The sequence below is a fragment of the Oncorhynchus keta genome, unplaced genomic scaffold (assembly GCF_023373465.1).
Source record: "Oncorhynchus keta strain PuntledgeMale-10-30-2019 unplaced genomic scaffold, Oket_V2 Un_contig_5479_pilon_pilon, whole genome shotgun sequence".
Lineage (NCBI taxonomy): Eukaryota > Metazoa > Chordata > Actinopteri > Salmoniformes > Salmonidae > Oncorhynchus > Oncorhynchus keta.
In genome coordinates, this window is record NW_026288314.1 from 1 (window position 1) to 19,187 (window position 19,187).

The 19,187-nt window shown below is 39.0% G+C and overlaps 1 protein-coding gene across 1 annotated transcript in view; it reads right to left on the minus strand.

Moving 5' to 3' along the window:
* Positions 1–82: 82 nt before the first annotated feature.
* Positions 83–19,187, minus strand: part of LOC127925352 (integrin alpha-11-like) — a gene marked incomplete at its 5' end in the record, with an annotated part of 53,131 nt that continues 34,026 nt past the window's right edge. Inside the window, 3 exons of the mRNA XM_052510251.1 lie at positions 83–237; positions 13,342–13,508; positions 14,775–15,109. Of these exons, the coding sequence (XP_052366211.1) occupies positions 83–237; positions 13,342–13,508; positions 14,775–15,109 (657 nt within the window). The remainder of the gene's footprint in view (positions 238–13,341; positions 13,509–14,774; positions 15,110–19,187) is intronic.

Genomic DNA, 19,187 nt, shown 5'->3' on the forward strand with positions numbered 1-19,187 from the left:
CATATTGCTTCCACCTATCCAATAATCTCAGATCTCCCTGATAGGTTAGAGTCTAGATGTTGATTTGGAATTCAGCTAGAGTTCAGTCAGTGCTCACCATGACATGGAAGTAGATGTGTTGACAGGTCTCCTCTCCAGAAAGCAGGGTCAGGTTTTGAAACAGCAGTTTATCAGGGTCGTCCATTATGGCTCTGGGGTTGAATCGGCGCTCCCCAATGGTGGTGTTGTAAGTGATAGCTAGAGAGATGAAGAAAGAAGGAGCATAAATGTTGGAAATATGTTCTATACATCAATACATTATTTTCTATAAAGTAATGACCAGAAGCAGCACAGATTACATTACAAAAAAAGAAACTTGGACAAAATACAAGAGCCACCGTCAAGGAACTGAAACAACGTCTCAGTCGAGGACATTTGAATGAGTGACTACTGCGGAGTTGAGAGAGTTGACTAGACCTCTTGAGCCATATAGCTTTGGAAGTGATTCATTTCCAACCCACACTGTTTAAGAGGCACATTATTTATTACACTGCTTTAATAGCTTGGGGAAAATAGCATAAAATGCAGAGCTCATGCACATTACCCTACTGAGCATGCCAACTGGAGAGTACACTGGTCTCCCATACCTCAGACCTACACTCTCCATTATACCATGACATTGTTGAATGCTCCTTTCTGATTGGCTTGAAAGGCATTCCAGAGTGTGCATTATTTCCCTATAACGTGTGGTATATTTGCACGGTAGAATTCAATGGCTATAGTTCATTCTTACATGTTCTATATTTGAGCTGCTTTTTAAGCAAAAGTTCAATTGAAAACATTGGCATTGTTGAGTTCCATTTTCATAATGGCAAGCCAGAACTGATGGTTTGGTTAGCTAAACTAGCAATGTCTGATTGTTTGGTTACCACAGCAACTACTGTATCTATTAAAGTTGATAGCTACTTCAGTGGATGTTGAACACATGCTCTTTCCATTTCCATCAGATGCTGCTTAAAGTTGAAAGCATGTTACCTTAAGCACATTTGTAGATATCTCTTTTCTCAAAGTTTAGTCTTCCTTGTACAGTTGACAACAGATTTGCAGCCCCAGCAGCAGCTGCAGCACATCTGACAGATGTTACTAGACCAGACATGATGATGAGGGGAAATCAAATCAATGTGTTCCCGCTGTTCAGTGTCCCCTAAATGTCCAACCGTCCCGGCGGAGGACATGATAACTTTCTGAGGCTTCTTCCTATTAGTTTGGCCCATCTAACATATGTGACAAAGATGGCGGGAGGTTGGGAGGTTAACCAGAAACATCTACGCCTCAATGCCTCCTTAGCCTGCCTCCTTAGCCTACCTCCTTAGCCTGCCTCCTTAGCCTGCCTCCTTAGCCTGCCTCCTATAGTCCCACACAAGGGGGAAAACCTGAGCCAACAGGCCTCAACCTTTAAAACAAATTGTGACCAGAGATACCTTGTATCAGAGCACGGGTGGGTCACTGTCGGTGATTCAACACCTCAGAGCCATGGCAACCGAAACGGTCTCCAGGGAGATTCAGAAGTGTGGGGTAGCCATGTCGGGTTATCCACAGCCTGACAACCATCAGCCTGATTATATTGCCACCATAGAAATTCAATGAGTAGAGTGGACAGAATGCATACTATTCGGAGGGCAATTTACATACAGTATGCTAGTTAACAGTCAGAGGCTAGGATAATCCAGACCAGTTCTCATCAGATGTAGCAGTTGGCGTAGCATGTCCGTAACCGCTCTGTAGCCTGCAGCGTATGTGTTTGGCAGATAGAATGAAATCCTAAACTGTCACTGATAGCGAGGAAACATTTTCCTGTGGCTCTGCTCCGGGGCAAGAAGCCATCACCCTTTCACTTAGTGAGCCAACAACAGAGCGGTCTGACTGACTCAACAACAACCAAGCAGAGACATTGAGCAATACACGTTTGGATCATGATTACAACTATGAGTCTCTGAACTGCATTACTTCCAGTGCTGACTTGATCCTTAGCCAATGTGTAGGCTTGGAAAGGCTAAGCTTTGCTCTAAACATAGAACAGTCTTGGAAAGCTTTGCTCTAAACATAGAACAGTCTTGGAAAGGCTAAGCTTTGCTTCAAACATAGAACAGTAGGAAATCAACAGTAGAGTTAATCAAGATGTCAGTTTTGCCTGAAAGACAATGAGGTCCTCTGCTGACTGTACAGTGAACAAACAACAGTGAATAAAGTTATTCCTGAATATAAACAAGGCTTTGTGGCTCCACTGGGATATTACATCCATTAAGATGAATCCAGTTTTATTTGTTTAGTTCTCATCCCCATAAAAGCAGTAAGCAGTGGGCGGCTTAAACAGAACCCATATTATGAGAAGTGCAGAGAAAGAGTTCAGCAATATCTCAAGGTAGTTGGAGTCAATCTGACATCTCTTGCACTGAAGTTATAATCAGTAGAAGGATGCAGGATACATTATAGTCTATAACGTGACTCACTGAAGTTATAATCAGTAGAAGGATGCAGGCTACATTATAGTCTATAACGTGACTCACTGAAGTTATAATCAGTAGAAGGATGCAGGCTACATTATAGTCTATAACGTGACTCACTGAAGTTATAATCAGTAGAAGGATGCAGGCTACATTATAGTCTATAACGTGACTCACTGAAGTTATAAACAGTAGAAGGATGCAGGCTACATTATAGTCTATAACGTGACTCACTGAAGTTATAATCAGTAGAAGGATGCAGACTACATTATAGTCTATAACGTGACTCACTGAAGTTATAATCAGTAGAAGGATGCAGGCTACATTATAGTCTATAACGTGACTCACTGAAGTTATAATCAGTAGAAGGATGCAGGCTACATTATAGTCTATAACGTGACTCACTGAAGTTATAATCAGTAGAAGGATGCAGACTACATTATAGTCTATAACGTGACTCACTGAAGTTATAATCAGTAGAAGGATGCAGACTACATTATAGTCTATAACGTGACTCACTGAAGTTATAATCAGTAGAAGGATGCAGGCTACATTATAGTCTATAACGTGACTCACTGAAGTTATAATCAGTAGAAGGATGCAGACTACATTATAGTCTATAACGTGACTCACTGAAGTTATAATCAGTAGAAGGATGCAGGCTACATTATAGTCTATAACGTGACTCACTGAAGTTATAATCAGTAGAAGGATGCAGGCTACATTATAGTCTATAACGTGACTCACTGAAGTTATAATCAGTAGAAGGATGCAGGCTACATTATAGTCTATAACGTGACTCACTGAAGTTATAATCAGTAGAAGGATGCAGGCTACATTATAGTCTATAACGTGACTCACTGAAGTTATAATCAGTAGAAGGATGCAGGCTACATTATAGTCTATAACGTGACTCACTGAAGTTATAATCAGTAGAAGGATGCAGGCTACATTACAGTCTATAACGTGACTCACTGAAGTTATAATCAGTAGAAGGATGCAGGCTACATTATAGTCTATAACGTGACTCACTGAAGTTATAATCAGTAGAAGGATGCAGGCTACATTACAGTCTATAACGTGACTCACTGAAGTTATAATCAGTAGAAGGATGCAGGCTACATTATAGTCTATAACGTGACTCACTGAAGTTATAATCAGTAGAAGGATGCAGGCTACATTATAGTCTATAACGTGACTCACTGAAGTTATAATCAGTAGAAGGATGCAGGCTACATTATAGTCTATAACGTGACTCACTGAAGTTATAATCAGTAGAAGGATGCAGGCTACATTACAGTCTATAACGTGACTCACTGAAGTTATAATCAGTAGAAGGATGCAGGCTACATTATAGTCTATAACGTGACTCACTGAAGTTATAATCAGTAGAAGGATGCAGGCTACATTATAGTCTATAACGTGACTCACTGAAGTTATAATCAGTAGAAGGATGCAGGCTACATTATAGTCTATAACGTGACTCACTGAAGTTATAATCAGTAGAAGGATGCAGACTACATTATAGTCTATAACGTGACTCACTGAAGTTATAATCAGTAGAAGGATGCAGGATACATTATAGTCTATAACGTGACTCACTGAAGTTATAATCAGTAGAAGGATGCAGGCTACATTATAGTCTATAACGTGACTCACTGAAGTTATAATCAGTAGAAGGATGCAGGCTACATTATAGTCTATAACGTGACTCACTGAAGTTATAATCAGTAGAAGGATGCAGGCTACATTATAGTCTATAACGTGACTCACTGAAGTTATAATCAGTAGAAGGATGCAGGCTACATTATAGTCTATAACGTGACTCACTGAAGTTATAATCAGTAGAAGGATGCAGGCTACATTATAGTCTATAACGTGACTCACTGAAGTTATAATCAGTAGAAGGATGCAGGCTACATTATAGTCTATAACGTGACTCACTGAAGTCATAATCAGTAGAAGGATGCAGGCTACATTATAGTCTATAACGTGACTCACTGAAGTTATAATCAGTAGAAGGATGCAGGCTACATTATAGTCTATAACGTGACTCACTGAAGTCATAATCAGTAGAAGGATGCAGGCTACATTATAGTCTATAACGTGACTCACTGAAGTTATAATCAGTAGAAGGATGCAGGCTACATTATAGTCTATAACGTGACTCACTGAAGTTATAATCAGTAGAAGGATGCAGGCTACATTATAGTCTATAACGTGACTCACTGAAGTCATAATCAGTAGAAGGATGCAGGCTACATTATAGTCTATAACGTGACTCACTGAAGTTATAATCAGTAGAAGGATGCAGGCTACATTATAGTCTATAACGTGACTCACTGAAGTTATAATCAGTAGAAGGATGCAGGCTACATTATAGTCTATAACGTGACTCACTGAAGTTATAATCAGTAGAAGGATGCAGGCTACATTATAGTCTATAACGTGACTCACTGAAGTTATAATCAGTAGAAGGATGCAGGCTACATTATAGTCTATAACGTGACTCACTGAAGTTATAATCAGTAGAAGGATGCAGGCTACATTATAGTCTATAACGTGACTCACTGAAGTTATAATCAGTAGAAGGATGCAGGCTACATTATAGTCTATAACGTGACTCACTGAAGTTATAATCAGTAGAAGGATGCAGGCTACATTATAGTCTATAACGTGACTCACTGAAGTTATAATCAGTAGAAGGATGCAGGCTACATTATAGTCTATAACGTGACTCACTGAAGTTATAATCAGTAGAAGGATGCAGGCTACATTATAGTCTATAACGTGACTCACTGAAGTTATAATCAGTAGAAGGATGCAGGCTACATTATAGTCTATAACGTGACTCACTGAAGTCATAATCAGTAGAAGGATGCAGGCTACATTATAGTCTATAACGTGACTCACTGAAGTTATAATCAGTAGAAGGATGCAGGCTACATTATAGTCTATAACGTGACTCACTGAAGTTATAATCAGTAGAAGGATGCAGGCTACATTATAGTCTATAACGTGACTCACTGAAGTTATAATCAGTAGAAGGATGCAGGCTACATTATAGTCTATAACGTGACTCACTGAAGTTATAATCAGTAGAAGGATGCAGGCTACATTATAGTCTATAACGTGACTCACTGAAGTTATAATCAGTAGAAGGATGCAGGCTACATTATAGTCTATAACGTGACTCACTGAAGTTATAATCAGTAGAAGGATGCAGGCTACATTATAGTCTATAACGTGACTCACTGAAGTTATAATCAGTAGAAGGATGCAGGCTACATTATAGTCTATAACGTGACTCACTGAAGTTATAATCAGTAGAAGGATGCAGGCTACATTATAGTCTATAACGTGACTCACTGAAGTCATAATCAGTAGAAGGATGCAGGATACATTATAGTCTATAACGTGACTCACTGAAGTTATAATCAGTAGAAGGATGCAGGCTACATTATAGTCTATAACGTGCCTCACTGAAGTTATAATCAGTAGAAGGATGCAGGCTACATTATAGTCTATAAAGTGACTCACTGAAGTTATAATCAGTAGAAGGATGCAGGCTACATTATAGTCTATAACGTGACTCACTGAAGTTATAATCAGTAGAAGGATGCAGACTACATTATAGTCTATAACGTGACTCACTGAAGTTATAATCAGTAGAAGGATGCAGACTACATTATAGTCTATAACGTGACTCACTGAAGTTATAATCAGTAGAAGGATGCAGACTACATTATAGTCTATAACGTGACTCACTGAAGTTATAATCAGTAGAAGGATGCAGGCTACATTATAGTCTATAACGTGACTCACTGAAGTTATAATCAGTAGAAGGATGCAGGCTACATTATAGTCTATAACGTGACTCACTGAAGTTATAATCAGTAGAAGGATGCAGGCTACATTATAGTCTATAACGTGACTCACTGAAGTTATAATCAGTAGAAGGATGCAGGCTACATTATAGTCTATAACGTGACTCACTGAAGTTATAATCAGTAGAAGGATGCAGGCTACATTATAGTCTATAACGTGACTCACTGAAGTTATAATCAGTAGAAGGATGCAGGCTACATTATAGTCTATAACGTGACTCACTGAAGTTATAATCAGTAGAAGGATGCAGGATACATTATAGTCTATAACGTGACTCACTGAAGTTATAATCAGTAGAAGGATGCAGGCTACATTATAGTCTATAACGTGACTCACTGAAGTTATAATCAGTAGAAGGATGCAGGCTACATTATAGTCTATAACGTGACTCACTGAAGTTATAATCAGTAGAAGGATGCAGGCTACATTATAGTCTATAACGTGACTCACTGAAGTTATAATCAGTAGAAGGATGCAGGCTACATTATAGTCTATAACGTGACTCACTGAAGTTATAATCAGTAGAAGGATGCAGGCTACATTATAGTCTATAACGTGACTCACTGAAGTTATAATCAGTAGAAGGATGCAGGCTACATTATAGTCTATAACGTGACTCACTGAAGTTATAATCAGTAGAAGGATGCAGGCTACATTACAGTCTATAACGTGACTCACTGAAGTTATAATCAGTAGAAGGATGCAGGCTACATTATAGTCTATAACGTGACTCACTGAAGTCATAATCAGTAGAAGGATGCAGGCTACATTATCGTCTATAACGTGACTCACTGAAGTTATAATCAGTAGAAGGATGCAGGCTACATTATAGTCTATAACGTGACTCACTGAAGTTATAATCAGTAGAAGGATGCAGGATACATTATAGTCTATAACGTGACTCACTGAAGTCATAATCAGTAGAAGGATGCAGGCTACATTATAGTCTATAACGTGACTCACTGAAGTTATAATCAGTAGAAGGATGCAGGCTACATTACAGTCTATAACGTGACTCACTGAAGTTATAATCAGTAGAAGGATGCAGGCTACATTATAGTCTATAACGTGACTCACTGAAGTTATAATCAGTAGAAGGATGCAGGATACATTATAGTCTATAACGTGACTCACTGAAGTTATAATCAGTAGAAGGATGCAGACTACATTATAGTCTATAACGTGACTCACTGAAGTCATAATCAGTAGAAGGATGCAGGATACATTATAGTCTATAACGTGACTCACTGAAGTCATAATCAGTAGAAGGATGCAGGATACATTATAGTCTATAACGTGACTCACTGAAGTCATAATCAGTAGAAGGATGCAGGATACATTATAGTCTATAACGTGACTCACTGAAGTCATAATCAGTAGAAGGATGCAGGATACATTATAGTCTATAACGTGACTCACTGAAGTTATAATCAGTAGAAGGATGCAGGATACATTATAGTCTATAACGTGACTCACTGAAGTCATAATCAGTAGAAGGATGCAGGATACATTATAGTCTATAACGTGACTCACTGAAGTCATAATCAGTAGAAGGATGCAGACTACATTATAGTCTATAACGTGACTCACTGAAGTTATAATCAGTAGAAGGATGCAGGCTACATTATAGTCTATAACGTGACTCACTGAAGTTATAATCAGTAGAAGGATGCAGGCTACATTATAGTCTATAACGTGACTCACTGAAGTTATAATCAGTAGAAGGATGCAGGCTACATTATAGTCTATAACGTGACTCACTGAAGTCATAATCAGTAGAAGGATGCAGGATACATTATAGTCTATAACGTGACTCACTTAAGTTATAATCAGTAGAAGGATGCAGGCTACATTATAGTCTATAACGTGACTCACTGAAGTTATAATCAGTAGAAGGATGCAGGCTACATTATAGTCTATAACGTGACTCACTGAAGTTATAATCAGTAGAAGGATGCAGGCTACATTATAGTCTATAACGTGACTCACTGAAGTTATAATCAGTAGAAGGATGCAGGCTACATTATAGTCTATAACGTGACTCACTGAAGTTATAATCAGTAGAAGGATGCAGGCTACATTATAGTCTATAACGTGACTCACTGAAGTTATAATCAGTAGAAGGATGCAGGCTACATTATAGTCTATAACGTGACTCACTGAAGTTATAATCAGTAGAAGGATGCAGGCTACATTATAGTCTATAACGTGACTCACTGAAGTTATAATCAGTAGAAGGATGCAGGCTACATTATAGTCTATAACGTGACTCACTGAAGTCATAATCAGTAGAAGGATGCAGGATACATTATAGTCTATAACGTGACTCACTGAAGTCATAATCAGTAGAAGGATGCAGGCTACATTATAGTCTATAACGTGACTCACTGAAGTTATAATCAGTAGAAGGATGCAGGCTACATTATAGTCTATAACGTGACTCACTGAAGTTATAATCAGTAGAAGGATGCAGGCTACATTATAGTCTATAACGTGACTCACTGAAGTTATAATCAGTAGAAGGATGCAGGCTACATTATAGTCTATAACGTGACTCACTGAAGTTATAATCAGTAGAAGGATGCAGGCTACATTATAGTCTATAACGTGACTCACTGAAGTTATAATCAGTAGAAGGATGCAGGCTACATTATAGTCTATAACGTGACTCACTGAAGTTATAATCAGTAGAAGGATGCAGGCTACATTATAGTCTATAACGTGACTCACTGAAGTTATAATCAGTAGAAGGATGCAGGCTACATTATAGTCTATAACGTGACTCACTGAAGTTATAATCAGTAGAAGGATGCAGGCTACATTATAGTCTATAACGTGACTCACTGAAGTTATAATCAGTAGAAGGATGCAGGCTACATTATAGTCTATAACGTGACTCACTGAAGTTATAATCAGTAGAAGGATGCAGGCTACATTATAGTCTATAACGTGACTCACTGAAGTTATAATCAGTAGAAGGATGCAGGCTACATTATAGTCTATAACGTGACTCACTGAAGTTATAATCAGTAGAAGGATGCAGGCTACATTATAGTCTATAACGTGACTCACTGAAGTTATAATCAGTAGAAGGATGCAGGCTACATTATAGTCTATAACGTGACTCACTGAAGTTATAATCAGTAGAAGGATGCAGGCTACATTATAGTCTATAACGTGACTCACTGAAGTTATAATCAGTAGAAGGATGCAGGCTACATTATAGTCTATAACGTGACTCACTGAAGTCATAATCAGTAGAAGGATGCAGGCTACATTATAGTCTATAACGTGACTCACTGAAGTTATAATCAGTAGAAGGATGCAGGCTACATTATAGTCTATAACGTGACTCACTGAAGTCATAATCAGTAGAAGGATGCAGGCTACATTATAGTCTATAACGTGACTCACTGAAGTTATAATCAGTAGAAGGATGCAGGCTACATTATAGTCTATAACGTGACTCACTGAAGTTATAATCAGTAGAAGGATGCAGGCTACATTATAGTCTATAACGTGACTCACTGAAGTTATAATCAGTAGAAGGATGCAGGCTACATTATAGTCTATAACGTGACTCACTGAAGTTATAATCAGTAGAAGGATGCAGGCTACATTATAGTCTATAACGTGACTCACTGAAGTTATAATCAGTAGAAGGATGCAGGCTACATTATAGTCTATAACGTGACTCACTGAAGTTATAATCAGTAGAAGGATGCAGGCTACATTATAGTCTATAACGTGACTCACTGAAGTTATAATCAGTAGAAGGATGCAGGCTACATTATAGTCTATAACGTGACTCACTGAAGTTATAATCAGTAGAAGGATGCAGGCTACATTATAGTCTATAACGTGACTCACTGAAGTTATAATCAGTAGAAGGATGCAGGCTACATTATAGTCTATAACGTGACTCACTGAAGTTATAATCAGTAGAAGGATGCAGGCTACATTATAGTCTATAACGTGACTCACTGAAGTTATAATCAGTAGAAGGATGCAGGCTACATTATAGTCTATAACGTGACTCACTGAAGTTATAATCAGTAGAAGGATGCAGGCTACATTATAGTCTATAACGTGACTCACTGAAGTTATAATCAGTAGAAGGATGCAGGCTACATTATAGTCTATAACGTGACTCACTGAAGTTATAATCAGTAGAAGGATGCAGACTACATTATAGTCTATAACGTGACTCACTGAAGTTATAATCAGTAGAAGGATGCAGGCTACATTATAGTCTATAACGTGACTCACTGAAGTTATAATCAGTAGAAGGATGCAGGCTACATTATAGTCTATAACGTGACTCACTGAAGTTATAATCAGTAGAAGGATGCAGGCTACATTATAGTCTATAACGTGACTCACTGAAGTTATAATCAGTAGAAGGATGCAGGCTACATTATAGTCTATAACGTGACTCACTGAAGTCATAATCAGTAGAAGGATGCAGGATACATTATAGTCTATAACGTGACTCACTGAAGTTATAATCAGTAGAAGGATGCAGGCTACATTATAGTCTATAACGTGACTCACTGAAGTCATAATCAGTAGAAGGATGCAGGCTACATTATAGTCTATAACGTGACTCACTGAAGTTATAATCAGTAGAAGGATGCAGGCTACATTATAGTCTATAACGTGACTCACTGAAGTTATAATCAGTAGAAGGATGCAGGCTACATTATAGTCTATAACGTGACTCACTGAAGTTATAATCAGTAGAAGGATGCAGGCTACATTATAGTCTATAACGTGACTCACTGAAGTCATAATCAGTAGAAGGATGCAGGCTACATTATAGTCTATAACGTGACTCACTGAAGTTATAATCAGTAGAAGGATGCAGGCTACATTATAGTCTATAACGTGACTCACTGAAGTCATAATCAGTAGAAGGATGCAGGCTACATTATAGTCTATAACGTGACTCACTGAAGTTATAATCAGTAGAAGGATGCAGGCTACATTATAGTCTATAACGTGACTCACTGAAGTTATAATCAGTAGAAGGATGCAGGCTACATTATAGTCTATAACGTGACTCACTGAAGTTATAATCAGTAGAAGGATGCAGACTACATTATAGTCTATAACGTGACTCACTGAAGTCATAATCAGTAGAAGGATGCAGGCTACATTATAGTCTATAACGTGACTCACTGAAGTTATAATCAGTAGAAGGATGCAGGCTACATTATAGTCTATAACGTGACTCACTGAAGTTATAATCAGTAGAAGGATGCAGGCTACATTATAGTCTATAACGTGACTCACTGAAGTCATAATCAGTAGAAGGATGCAGGCTACATTACAGTCTATAACGTGACTCACTGAAGTTATAATCAGTAGAAGGATGCAGGCTACATTATAGTCTATAACGTGACTCACTGAAGTTATAATCAGTAGAAGGATGCAGGCTACATTACAGTCTATAACGTGACTCACTGAAGTTATAATCAGTAGAAGGATGCAGGCTACATTATAGTCTATAACGTGACTCACTGAAGTTATAATCAGTAGAAGGATGCAGGCTACATTATAGTCTATAACGTGACTCACTGAAGTTATAATCAGTAGAAGGATGCAGGCTACATTACAGTCTATAACGTGACTCACTGAAGTTATAATCAGTAGAAGGATGCAGGCTACATTACAGTCTATAACGTGACTCACTGAAGTTATAATCAGTAGAAGGATGCAGGCTACATTATAGTCTATAACGTGACTCACTGAAGTTATAATCAGTAGAAGGATGCAGGCTACATTATAGTCTATAACGTGACTCACTGAAGTTATAATCAGTAGAAGGATGCAGGCTACATTACAGTCTATAACGTGACTCACTGAAGTCATAATCAGTAGAAGGATGCAGGATACATTATAGTCTATAACGTGACTCACTGAAGTTATAATCAGTAGAAGGATGCAGGATACATTATAGTCTATAACATGACTCACTGAAGTTATAATCAGTAGAAGGATGCAGGCTACATTATAGTCTATAACGTGACTCACTGAAGTTATAATCAGTAGAAGGATGCAGGCTACATTATAGTCTATAACGTGACTCACTGAAGTTATAATCAGTAGAAGGATGCAGGCTACATTATCGTCTATAAAGTGACTCACTGAAGTTATAATCAGTAGAAGGATGCAGGCTACATTATAGTCTATAACGTGACTCACTGAAGTTATAATCAGTAGAAGGATGCAGGCTACATTATAGTCTATAACGTGACTCACTGAAGTTATAATCAGTAGAAGGATGCAGGCTACATTATAGTCTATAACGTGACTCACTGAAGTCATAATCAGTAGAAGGATGCAGGCTACATTATAGTCTATAACGTGACTCACTGAAGTTATAATCAGTAGAAGGATGCAGGCTACATTATAGTCTATAACGTGACTCACTGAAGTTATAATCAGTAGAAGGATGCAGGCTACATTATAGTCTATAACGTGACTCACTGAAGTTATAATCAGTAGAAGGATGCAGGCTACATTATAGTCTATAACGTGACTCACTGAAGTTATAATCAGTAGAAGGATGCAGGCTACATTACAGTCTATAACGTGACTCACTGAAGTTATAATCAGTAGAAGGATGCAGGCTACATTATAGTCTATAACGTGACTCACTGAAGTTATAATCAGTAGAAGGATGCAGGCTACATTATAGTCTATAACGTGACTCACTGAAGTTATAATCAGTAGAAGGATGCAGGCTACATTATAGTCTATAACGTGACTCACTGAAGTTATAATCAGTAGAAGGATGCAGGCTACATTATAGTCTATAACGTGACTCACTGAAGTTATAATCAGTAGAAGGATGCAGGCTACATTATAGTCTATAACGTGACTCACTGAAGTTATAATCAGTAGAAGGATGCAGGCTACATTATAGTCTATAACGTGACTTAATTGGTCATTTTTGAACACTCACCCACTTCCTGTGTAGGAGGTATGGCTGTCCGGGCGGTGACGTTTAGACACACTATGGCTGACATGCAGGTCACGTCCTTGCCTCCCCTCTCACAGTCCTTCACAAAGATGTTGATCTTGCTGGGTTCAAACCTGATGTTGGCGTGAATTCGGACGACACTGCGAGACCTGCAGATGAACCATACACAGTGCTATCATAAATGTGGTTATTATATGCTCCACATACATACAGTACCATAGAAACAGTAGAACACTTAATATCTAAGAGGAACAGTAGAACACTTGTTAATATCTAAGTGACCTACCAGAGGAACAGTAGAACACTTGTTAATATCTAAGTGACCTACCAGAGGAACAGTAGAACACTTGTTAATATCTAAGTGACCTACCAGAGGAACAGTAGAACACTTGTTAATATCTAAGTGACCTACCAGAGGAACAGTAGAACACTTGTTAATATCTAAGTGACCTACCAGAGAAACAGTAGAACACTTGTTAATATCTAAGTGACCTACCAGAGGAACAGTAGAACACTTGTTAATATCTAAGTGACCTACCAGAGGAACAGTAGAACACTTGTTAATATCTAAGTGAACAGAGGAACAGTAGAACACTTGTTAATATCTAAGTGACCTACCAGAGGACCAGTAGAACACTTGTTAATATCTAAGTGACCTACCAGAGGAACAGTAGAACACTTGTTAATATCTAAGTGACCTACCAGAGGAACAGTAGAACACTTGTTAATATCTAAGTGACCTACCAGAGGAACAGTAGAACACTTGTTAATACTAAGTGACCTACCAGAGGAACAGTAGAACATTTGTTAATATCTAAGTGACCTACCAGAGGAACAGTAGAACACTTGTTAATATCTAAGTGACCTACCAGAGGAACAGTAGAACACTTGTTAATATCTAAGTGACCTACCAGAGGAACAGTAGAACACTTGTTAATATCTAAGTGACCTACCAGAGGAACAGTAGAACACTTGTTAATATCTAAGTGACCTACCAGAGGAACAGTAGAACACTTGTTAATATCTAAGTGACCTACCAGAGGAACAGTAGAACACTTGTTAATATCTAAGTGACCTACCAGAGAAACAGTAGAACACTTGTTAATATCTAAGTGACCTACCAGAGGAACAGTAGAACACTTGTTAATATCTAAGTGACCTACCAGAGGAACAGTAGAACATTTGTTAATATCTAAGTGACCTACCAGAGGAACAGTAGAACACTTGTTAATATCTAAGTGACCTACCAGAGGAACAGTAGAACACTTGTTAATATCTAAGTGACCTACCAGAGGAACAGTAGAACACTTGTTAATATCTAAGTGACCTACCAGAGGAACAGTAGAACACTTGTTAATATCTAAGTGACCTACCAGGGGAACAGTAGAACACTTGTTAATATCTAAGTGACCTACCATAGAAGCACGGCCGCCCCCAGGGACCCCACGGCCAAGTCCACCAGGCCATCCTCATTCATGTCCATACTGCCATGGATACTACGGCCAAAGTAGCGCAGGCCACTAGCGATGTCTAACGCAGCTATCCTCTGTTTGTATTTCCGCAGAATCCTGTTGCGTTGGCTGAAGAAGACGTAGATAGCTCCTCTGTGGTCATCCTCCAGCGGAGCCCCCACCACCACGTCGTTGAAGCCGTCCCCGTTCAGGTCAGGGACCGGGGCCAGCGAGGAGCCGAACCGAGCGTTCTGACCATGGTCCTGGATCTCCAACGCTCCCTCCAGGACGAAACGATTCTGAAGAAGGAAATAGGATGTTATTTTGGAATATTTCTGATACAGGGATAGAGGGTACTGTAGGTAAAGGTTGTGTCATGTGCATGTATATTCAATTATGTATTTGCCAATGTTTCTCCTATTGGTTGGTAGGATTCTCTTTGTTACTCTGTACTTAAAGAGTCTTTGGTTGAAAAACTTTGAAAAACATATGCACAAGCGGAATCCATCAACAACAGACATAGTGACTAAGGAAATGGAGTTAGTGTTTCTCAATTGCTAAAACACTAAAACCCATTGGCTGAACAAAGTTCTCAGTTGCTAAAACACTAAAACCCATTGGCTGAACAAAGTTCTCAGTTGCCTGGACTCATTTAGATAATGATGCAGTCTGTTGTCAATACCTTAAACCATTTCACATGGTGAAACACAAATTGCAGATTTCACTTAGACTTTTCAGCAAAACTCTAAACACATTCTCATTCTCAAAACACATTCTGCACTCTAATGCACATGTCATCCATACTGGTAAACACAAGTGGCAACAATCAAATACAAATAGAGAACACATGTCATTGATTGAACACAACCACTCAACATTTATTTAACCTGTTTCAAATGATGCGACACAACTAATATAAGCCAGTTCAGAGAGCAAACAGGTTGTTGAAGGTGGGAAGGAGAAAGTCTGAGAATGGATAGAAGAAACAATGTACGAGGACGAGTGCGTATTCTAGGTGGGCGTCGAGGAGGAAGAGGAGGAGTAGGGCAAGAAACAGGAGGAAGAGGAAGACAAAGAGTGGAAATAGCTGATGAAATTCGAGCAACATTGATCACATGTTTACTCCTTTTGATTTTCGTCCCTTTTAGTAATTGTATACTGTAGTACAGTGCATTGTAGGCTGTATACTGTAGTACAGTGCATTGTAGGCTGTATACTGTAGTACAGTGCATTGTAGGCTGTATACTGTAGTACAGTGCATTGTAGGCTGTATACTGTAGTACAGTGCATTGTAGGCTGTATACTGTAGTACAGTGCATTGTAGGCTGTATACTGTAGTACAGTGCATTGTAGGCTGTATACTGTAGTACAGTGCATTGTAGGCTGTATACTGTAGTACAGTGCATTGTAGGCTGTATACTGTAGTACAGTGCATTGTAGGCTGTATACTGTAGTACAGTGCATTGTAGGCTGTATACTGTAGTACAGTGCATTGTAGGCTGTATACATTGTAGTACAGTGCATTGTAGGCTGTATACTGTAGTACAGTGCATTGTAGGCTGTATACTGTAGTACAGTGCATTGTAGGCTGTATACTGTAGTACAGTGCATTGTAGGCTGTATACTGTAGTACAGTGCATTGTAGGCTGTATACTGTAGTACAGTGCATTGTAGGCTGTATACTGTAGTACAGTGCATTGTAGGCTGTATACTGTAGTACAGTGCATTGTAGGCTGTATACTGTAGTACAGTGCATTGTAGGCTGTATACTGTAGTACAGTGCATTGTAGGCTGTATACTGTAGTACAGTGCATTGTAGGCTGTATACTGTAGTACAGTGCATTGTAGGCTGTATACTGTAGTACAGTGCATTGTAGGCTGTATACTGTAGTACAGTGCATTGTAGGCTGTATACTGTAGTACAGTGCATTGTAGGCTGTATACTGTAGTACAGTGCATTGTAGGCTGTATACTGTAGTACAGTGCATTGTAGGCTGTATACTGTAGTACAGTGCATTGTAGGCTGTATACTGTAGTACAGTGCATTGTAGGCTGTATACTGTAGTACAGTGCATTGTAGGCTGTATACTGTAGTACAGTGCATTGTAGGCTGTATACTGTAGTACAGTGCATTGTAGGCTGTATACTGTAGTACAGTGCATTGTAGGCTGTATACTGTAGTACAGTGCATTGTAGGCTGTATACTGTAGTACAGTGCATTGTAGGCTGTATACTGTAGTACAGTGCATTGTAGGCTGTATACTGTAGTACAGTGCATTGTAGGCTGTATACTGTAGTACAGTGCATTGTAGGCTGTATACTGTAGTACAGTGCATTGTAGGCTGTATACTGTAGTACAGTGCATTGTAGGCTGTATACTGTAGTACAGTGCATTGTAGGCTGTATACTGTAGTACAGTGCATTGTAGGCTGTATACTGTAGTACAGTGCATTGTAGGCTGTATACTGTAGTACAGTGCATTGTAGGCTGTATACTGTAGTACAGTGCATTGTAGGCTGTATACTGTAGTACAGTGCATTGTAGGCTGTATACTGTAGTACAGTGCATTGTAGGCTGTATACTGTAGTACAGTGCATTGTAGGCTGTATACTGTAGTACAGTGCATTGTAGGCTGTATACTGTAGTACAGTGCATTGTAGGCTGTATACTGCACTGTAGTACAGTGCATTGTAGGCTGTATACTGTAGTACAGTGCATTGTAGGCTGTATACTGTAGTACAGTGCATTGTAGGCTGTATACTGTAGTACAGTGCATTGTAGGCTGTATACTGTAGTACAGTGCATTGTAGGCTGTATACTGTAGTTGCATTGTAGGGCTGTATACTGTAGTACAGTGCATTGTAGGCTGTATACTGTAGTACAGTGCATTGTAGGCTGTATACTGTAGTACAGTGCATTGTAGGCTGTATACTGTAGTACAGTGCATTGTAGGCTGTATACTGTAGTACAGTGCATTGTAGGCTGTATACTGTAGTACAGTGCATTGTAGGCTGTATACTGTAGTACAGTGCATTGTAGGCTGTATACTGTAGTACAGTGCATTGTAGGCTGTATACTGTAGTACAGTGCATTGTAGGCTGTATACTGTAGTACAGTGCATTGTAGGCTGTATACTGTAGTACAGTGCATTGTAGGCTGTATACTGTAGTACAGTGCATTGTAGGCTGTATACTGTAGTACAGTGCATTGTAGGCTGTATACTGTAGTACAGTGCATTGTAGGCTGTATACTGTAGTACAGTGCATTGTAGGCTGTATACTGTAGTACAGTGCATTGTAGGCTGTATACTGTAGTACAGTGCATTGTAGGCTGTATACTGTAGTACAGTGCATTGTAGGCTGTATACTGTAGTACAGTGCATTGTAGGCTGTATACTGTATACAGTCTGTAGGCTGTATACAGTGCATTGTAGGCTGTATACTGTAGTACAGTGCATTGTAGGAAAGTATACTGTAGTACAGTGCATTGTAGGCTGCATACTTTACAGTGCATTGTAGGCTGTATACTGTAGTACAGTGCATTGTAGGCTGTATACTGTAGTACAGTGCATTGTGGTTGTATACTGTAGTACAGTGCATTGTAGGCTGTATACTGTAGTACAGTGCATTGTAGGCTGTATACTGTAGTACAGTGCATTGTAGGCTGTATACTGTAGTACAGTGCATTGTAGGCTGTATACTGTAGTACAGTGCATTGTAGGCTGTATACTGTAGTACAGTGCATTGTAGGCTGTATACTGTAGTACAGTGCATTGTAGGCTGTATACTGTAGTACAGTGCATTGTAGGCTGTATACTGTAGTACAGTGCATTGTAGGCTGTATACTGTAGTACAGTGCATTGTAGGCTGTATACTGTAGTACAGTGCATTGTAGGCTGTATACTGTAGTACAGTGCATTGTAGGCTGTATACTGTAGTACAGTGCATTGTAGGCTGTATACTGTAGTACAGTGCATTGTAGGCTGTATACTGTAGTACAGTGCATTTGTAGGCTTTATACTGTAGTACAGTGCATTGTAGGCTGTATACTGTAGTACAGTGCATTGTAGGCTGTATACTGTAGTACAGTGCATTGTAGGCTGTATACTGTAGTACAGTGCATTGTAGGCTGTATACTGTAGTACAGTGCATTGTAGGCTGTATACTGTAGTACAGTGCATTGTAGGCTGTATACTGTAGTACAGTGCATTGTAGGCTGTATACTGTAGTACAGTGCATTGTAGGCTGTATACTGTAGTACAGTGCATTGTAGGCTGTATACTGTAGTACAGTGCATTGTAGGCTGTATACTGTAGTACAGTGCATTGTAGGCTGTATACTGTAGTACAGTGCATTGTAGGCTGTATACTGTAGTACA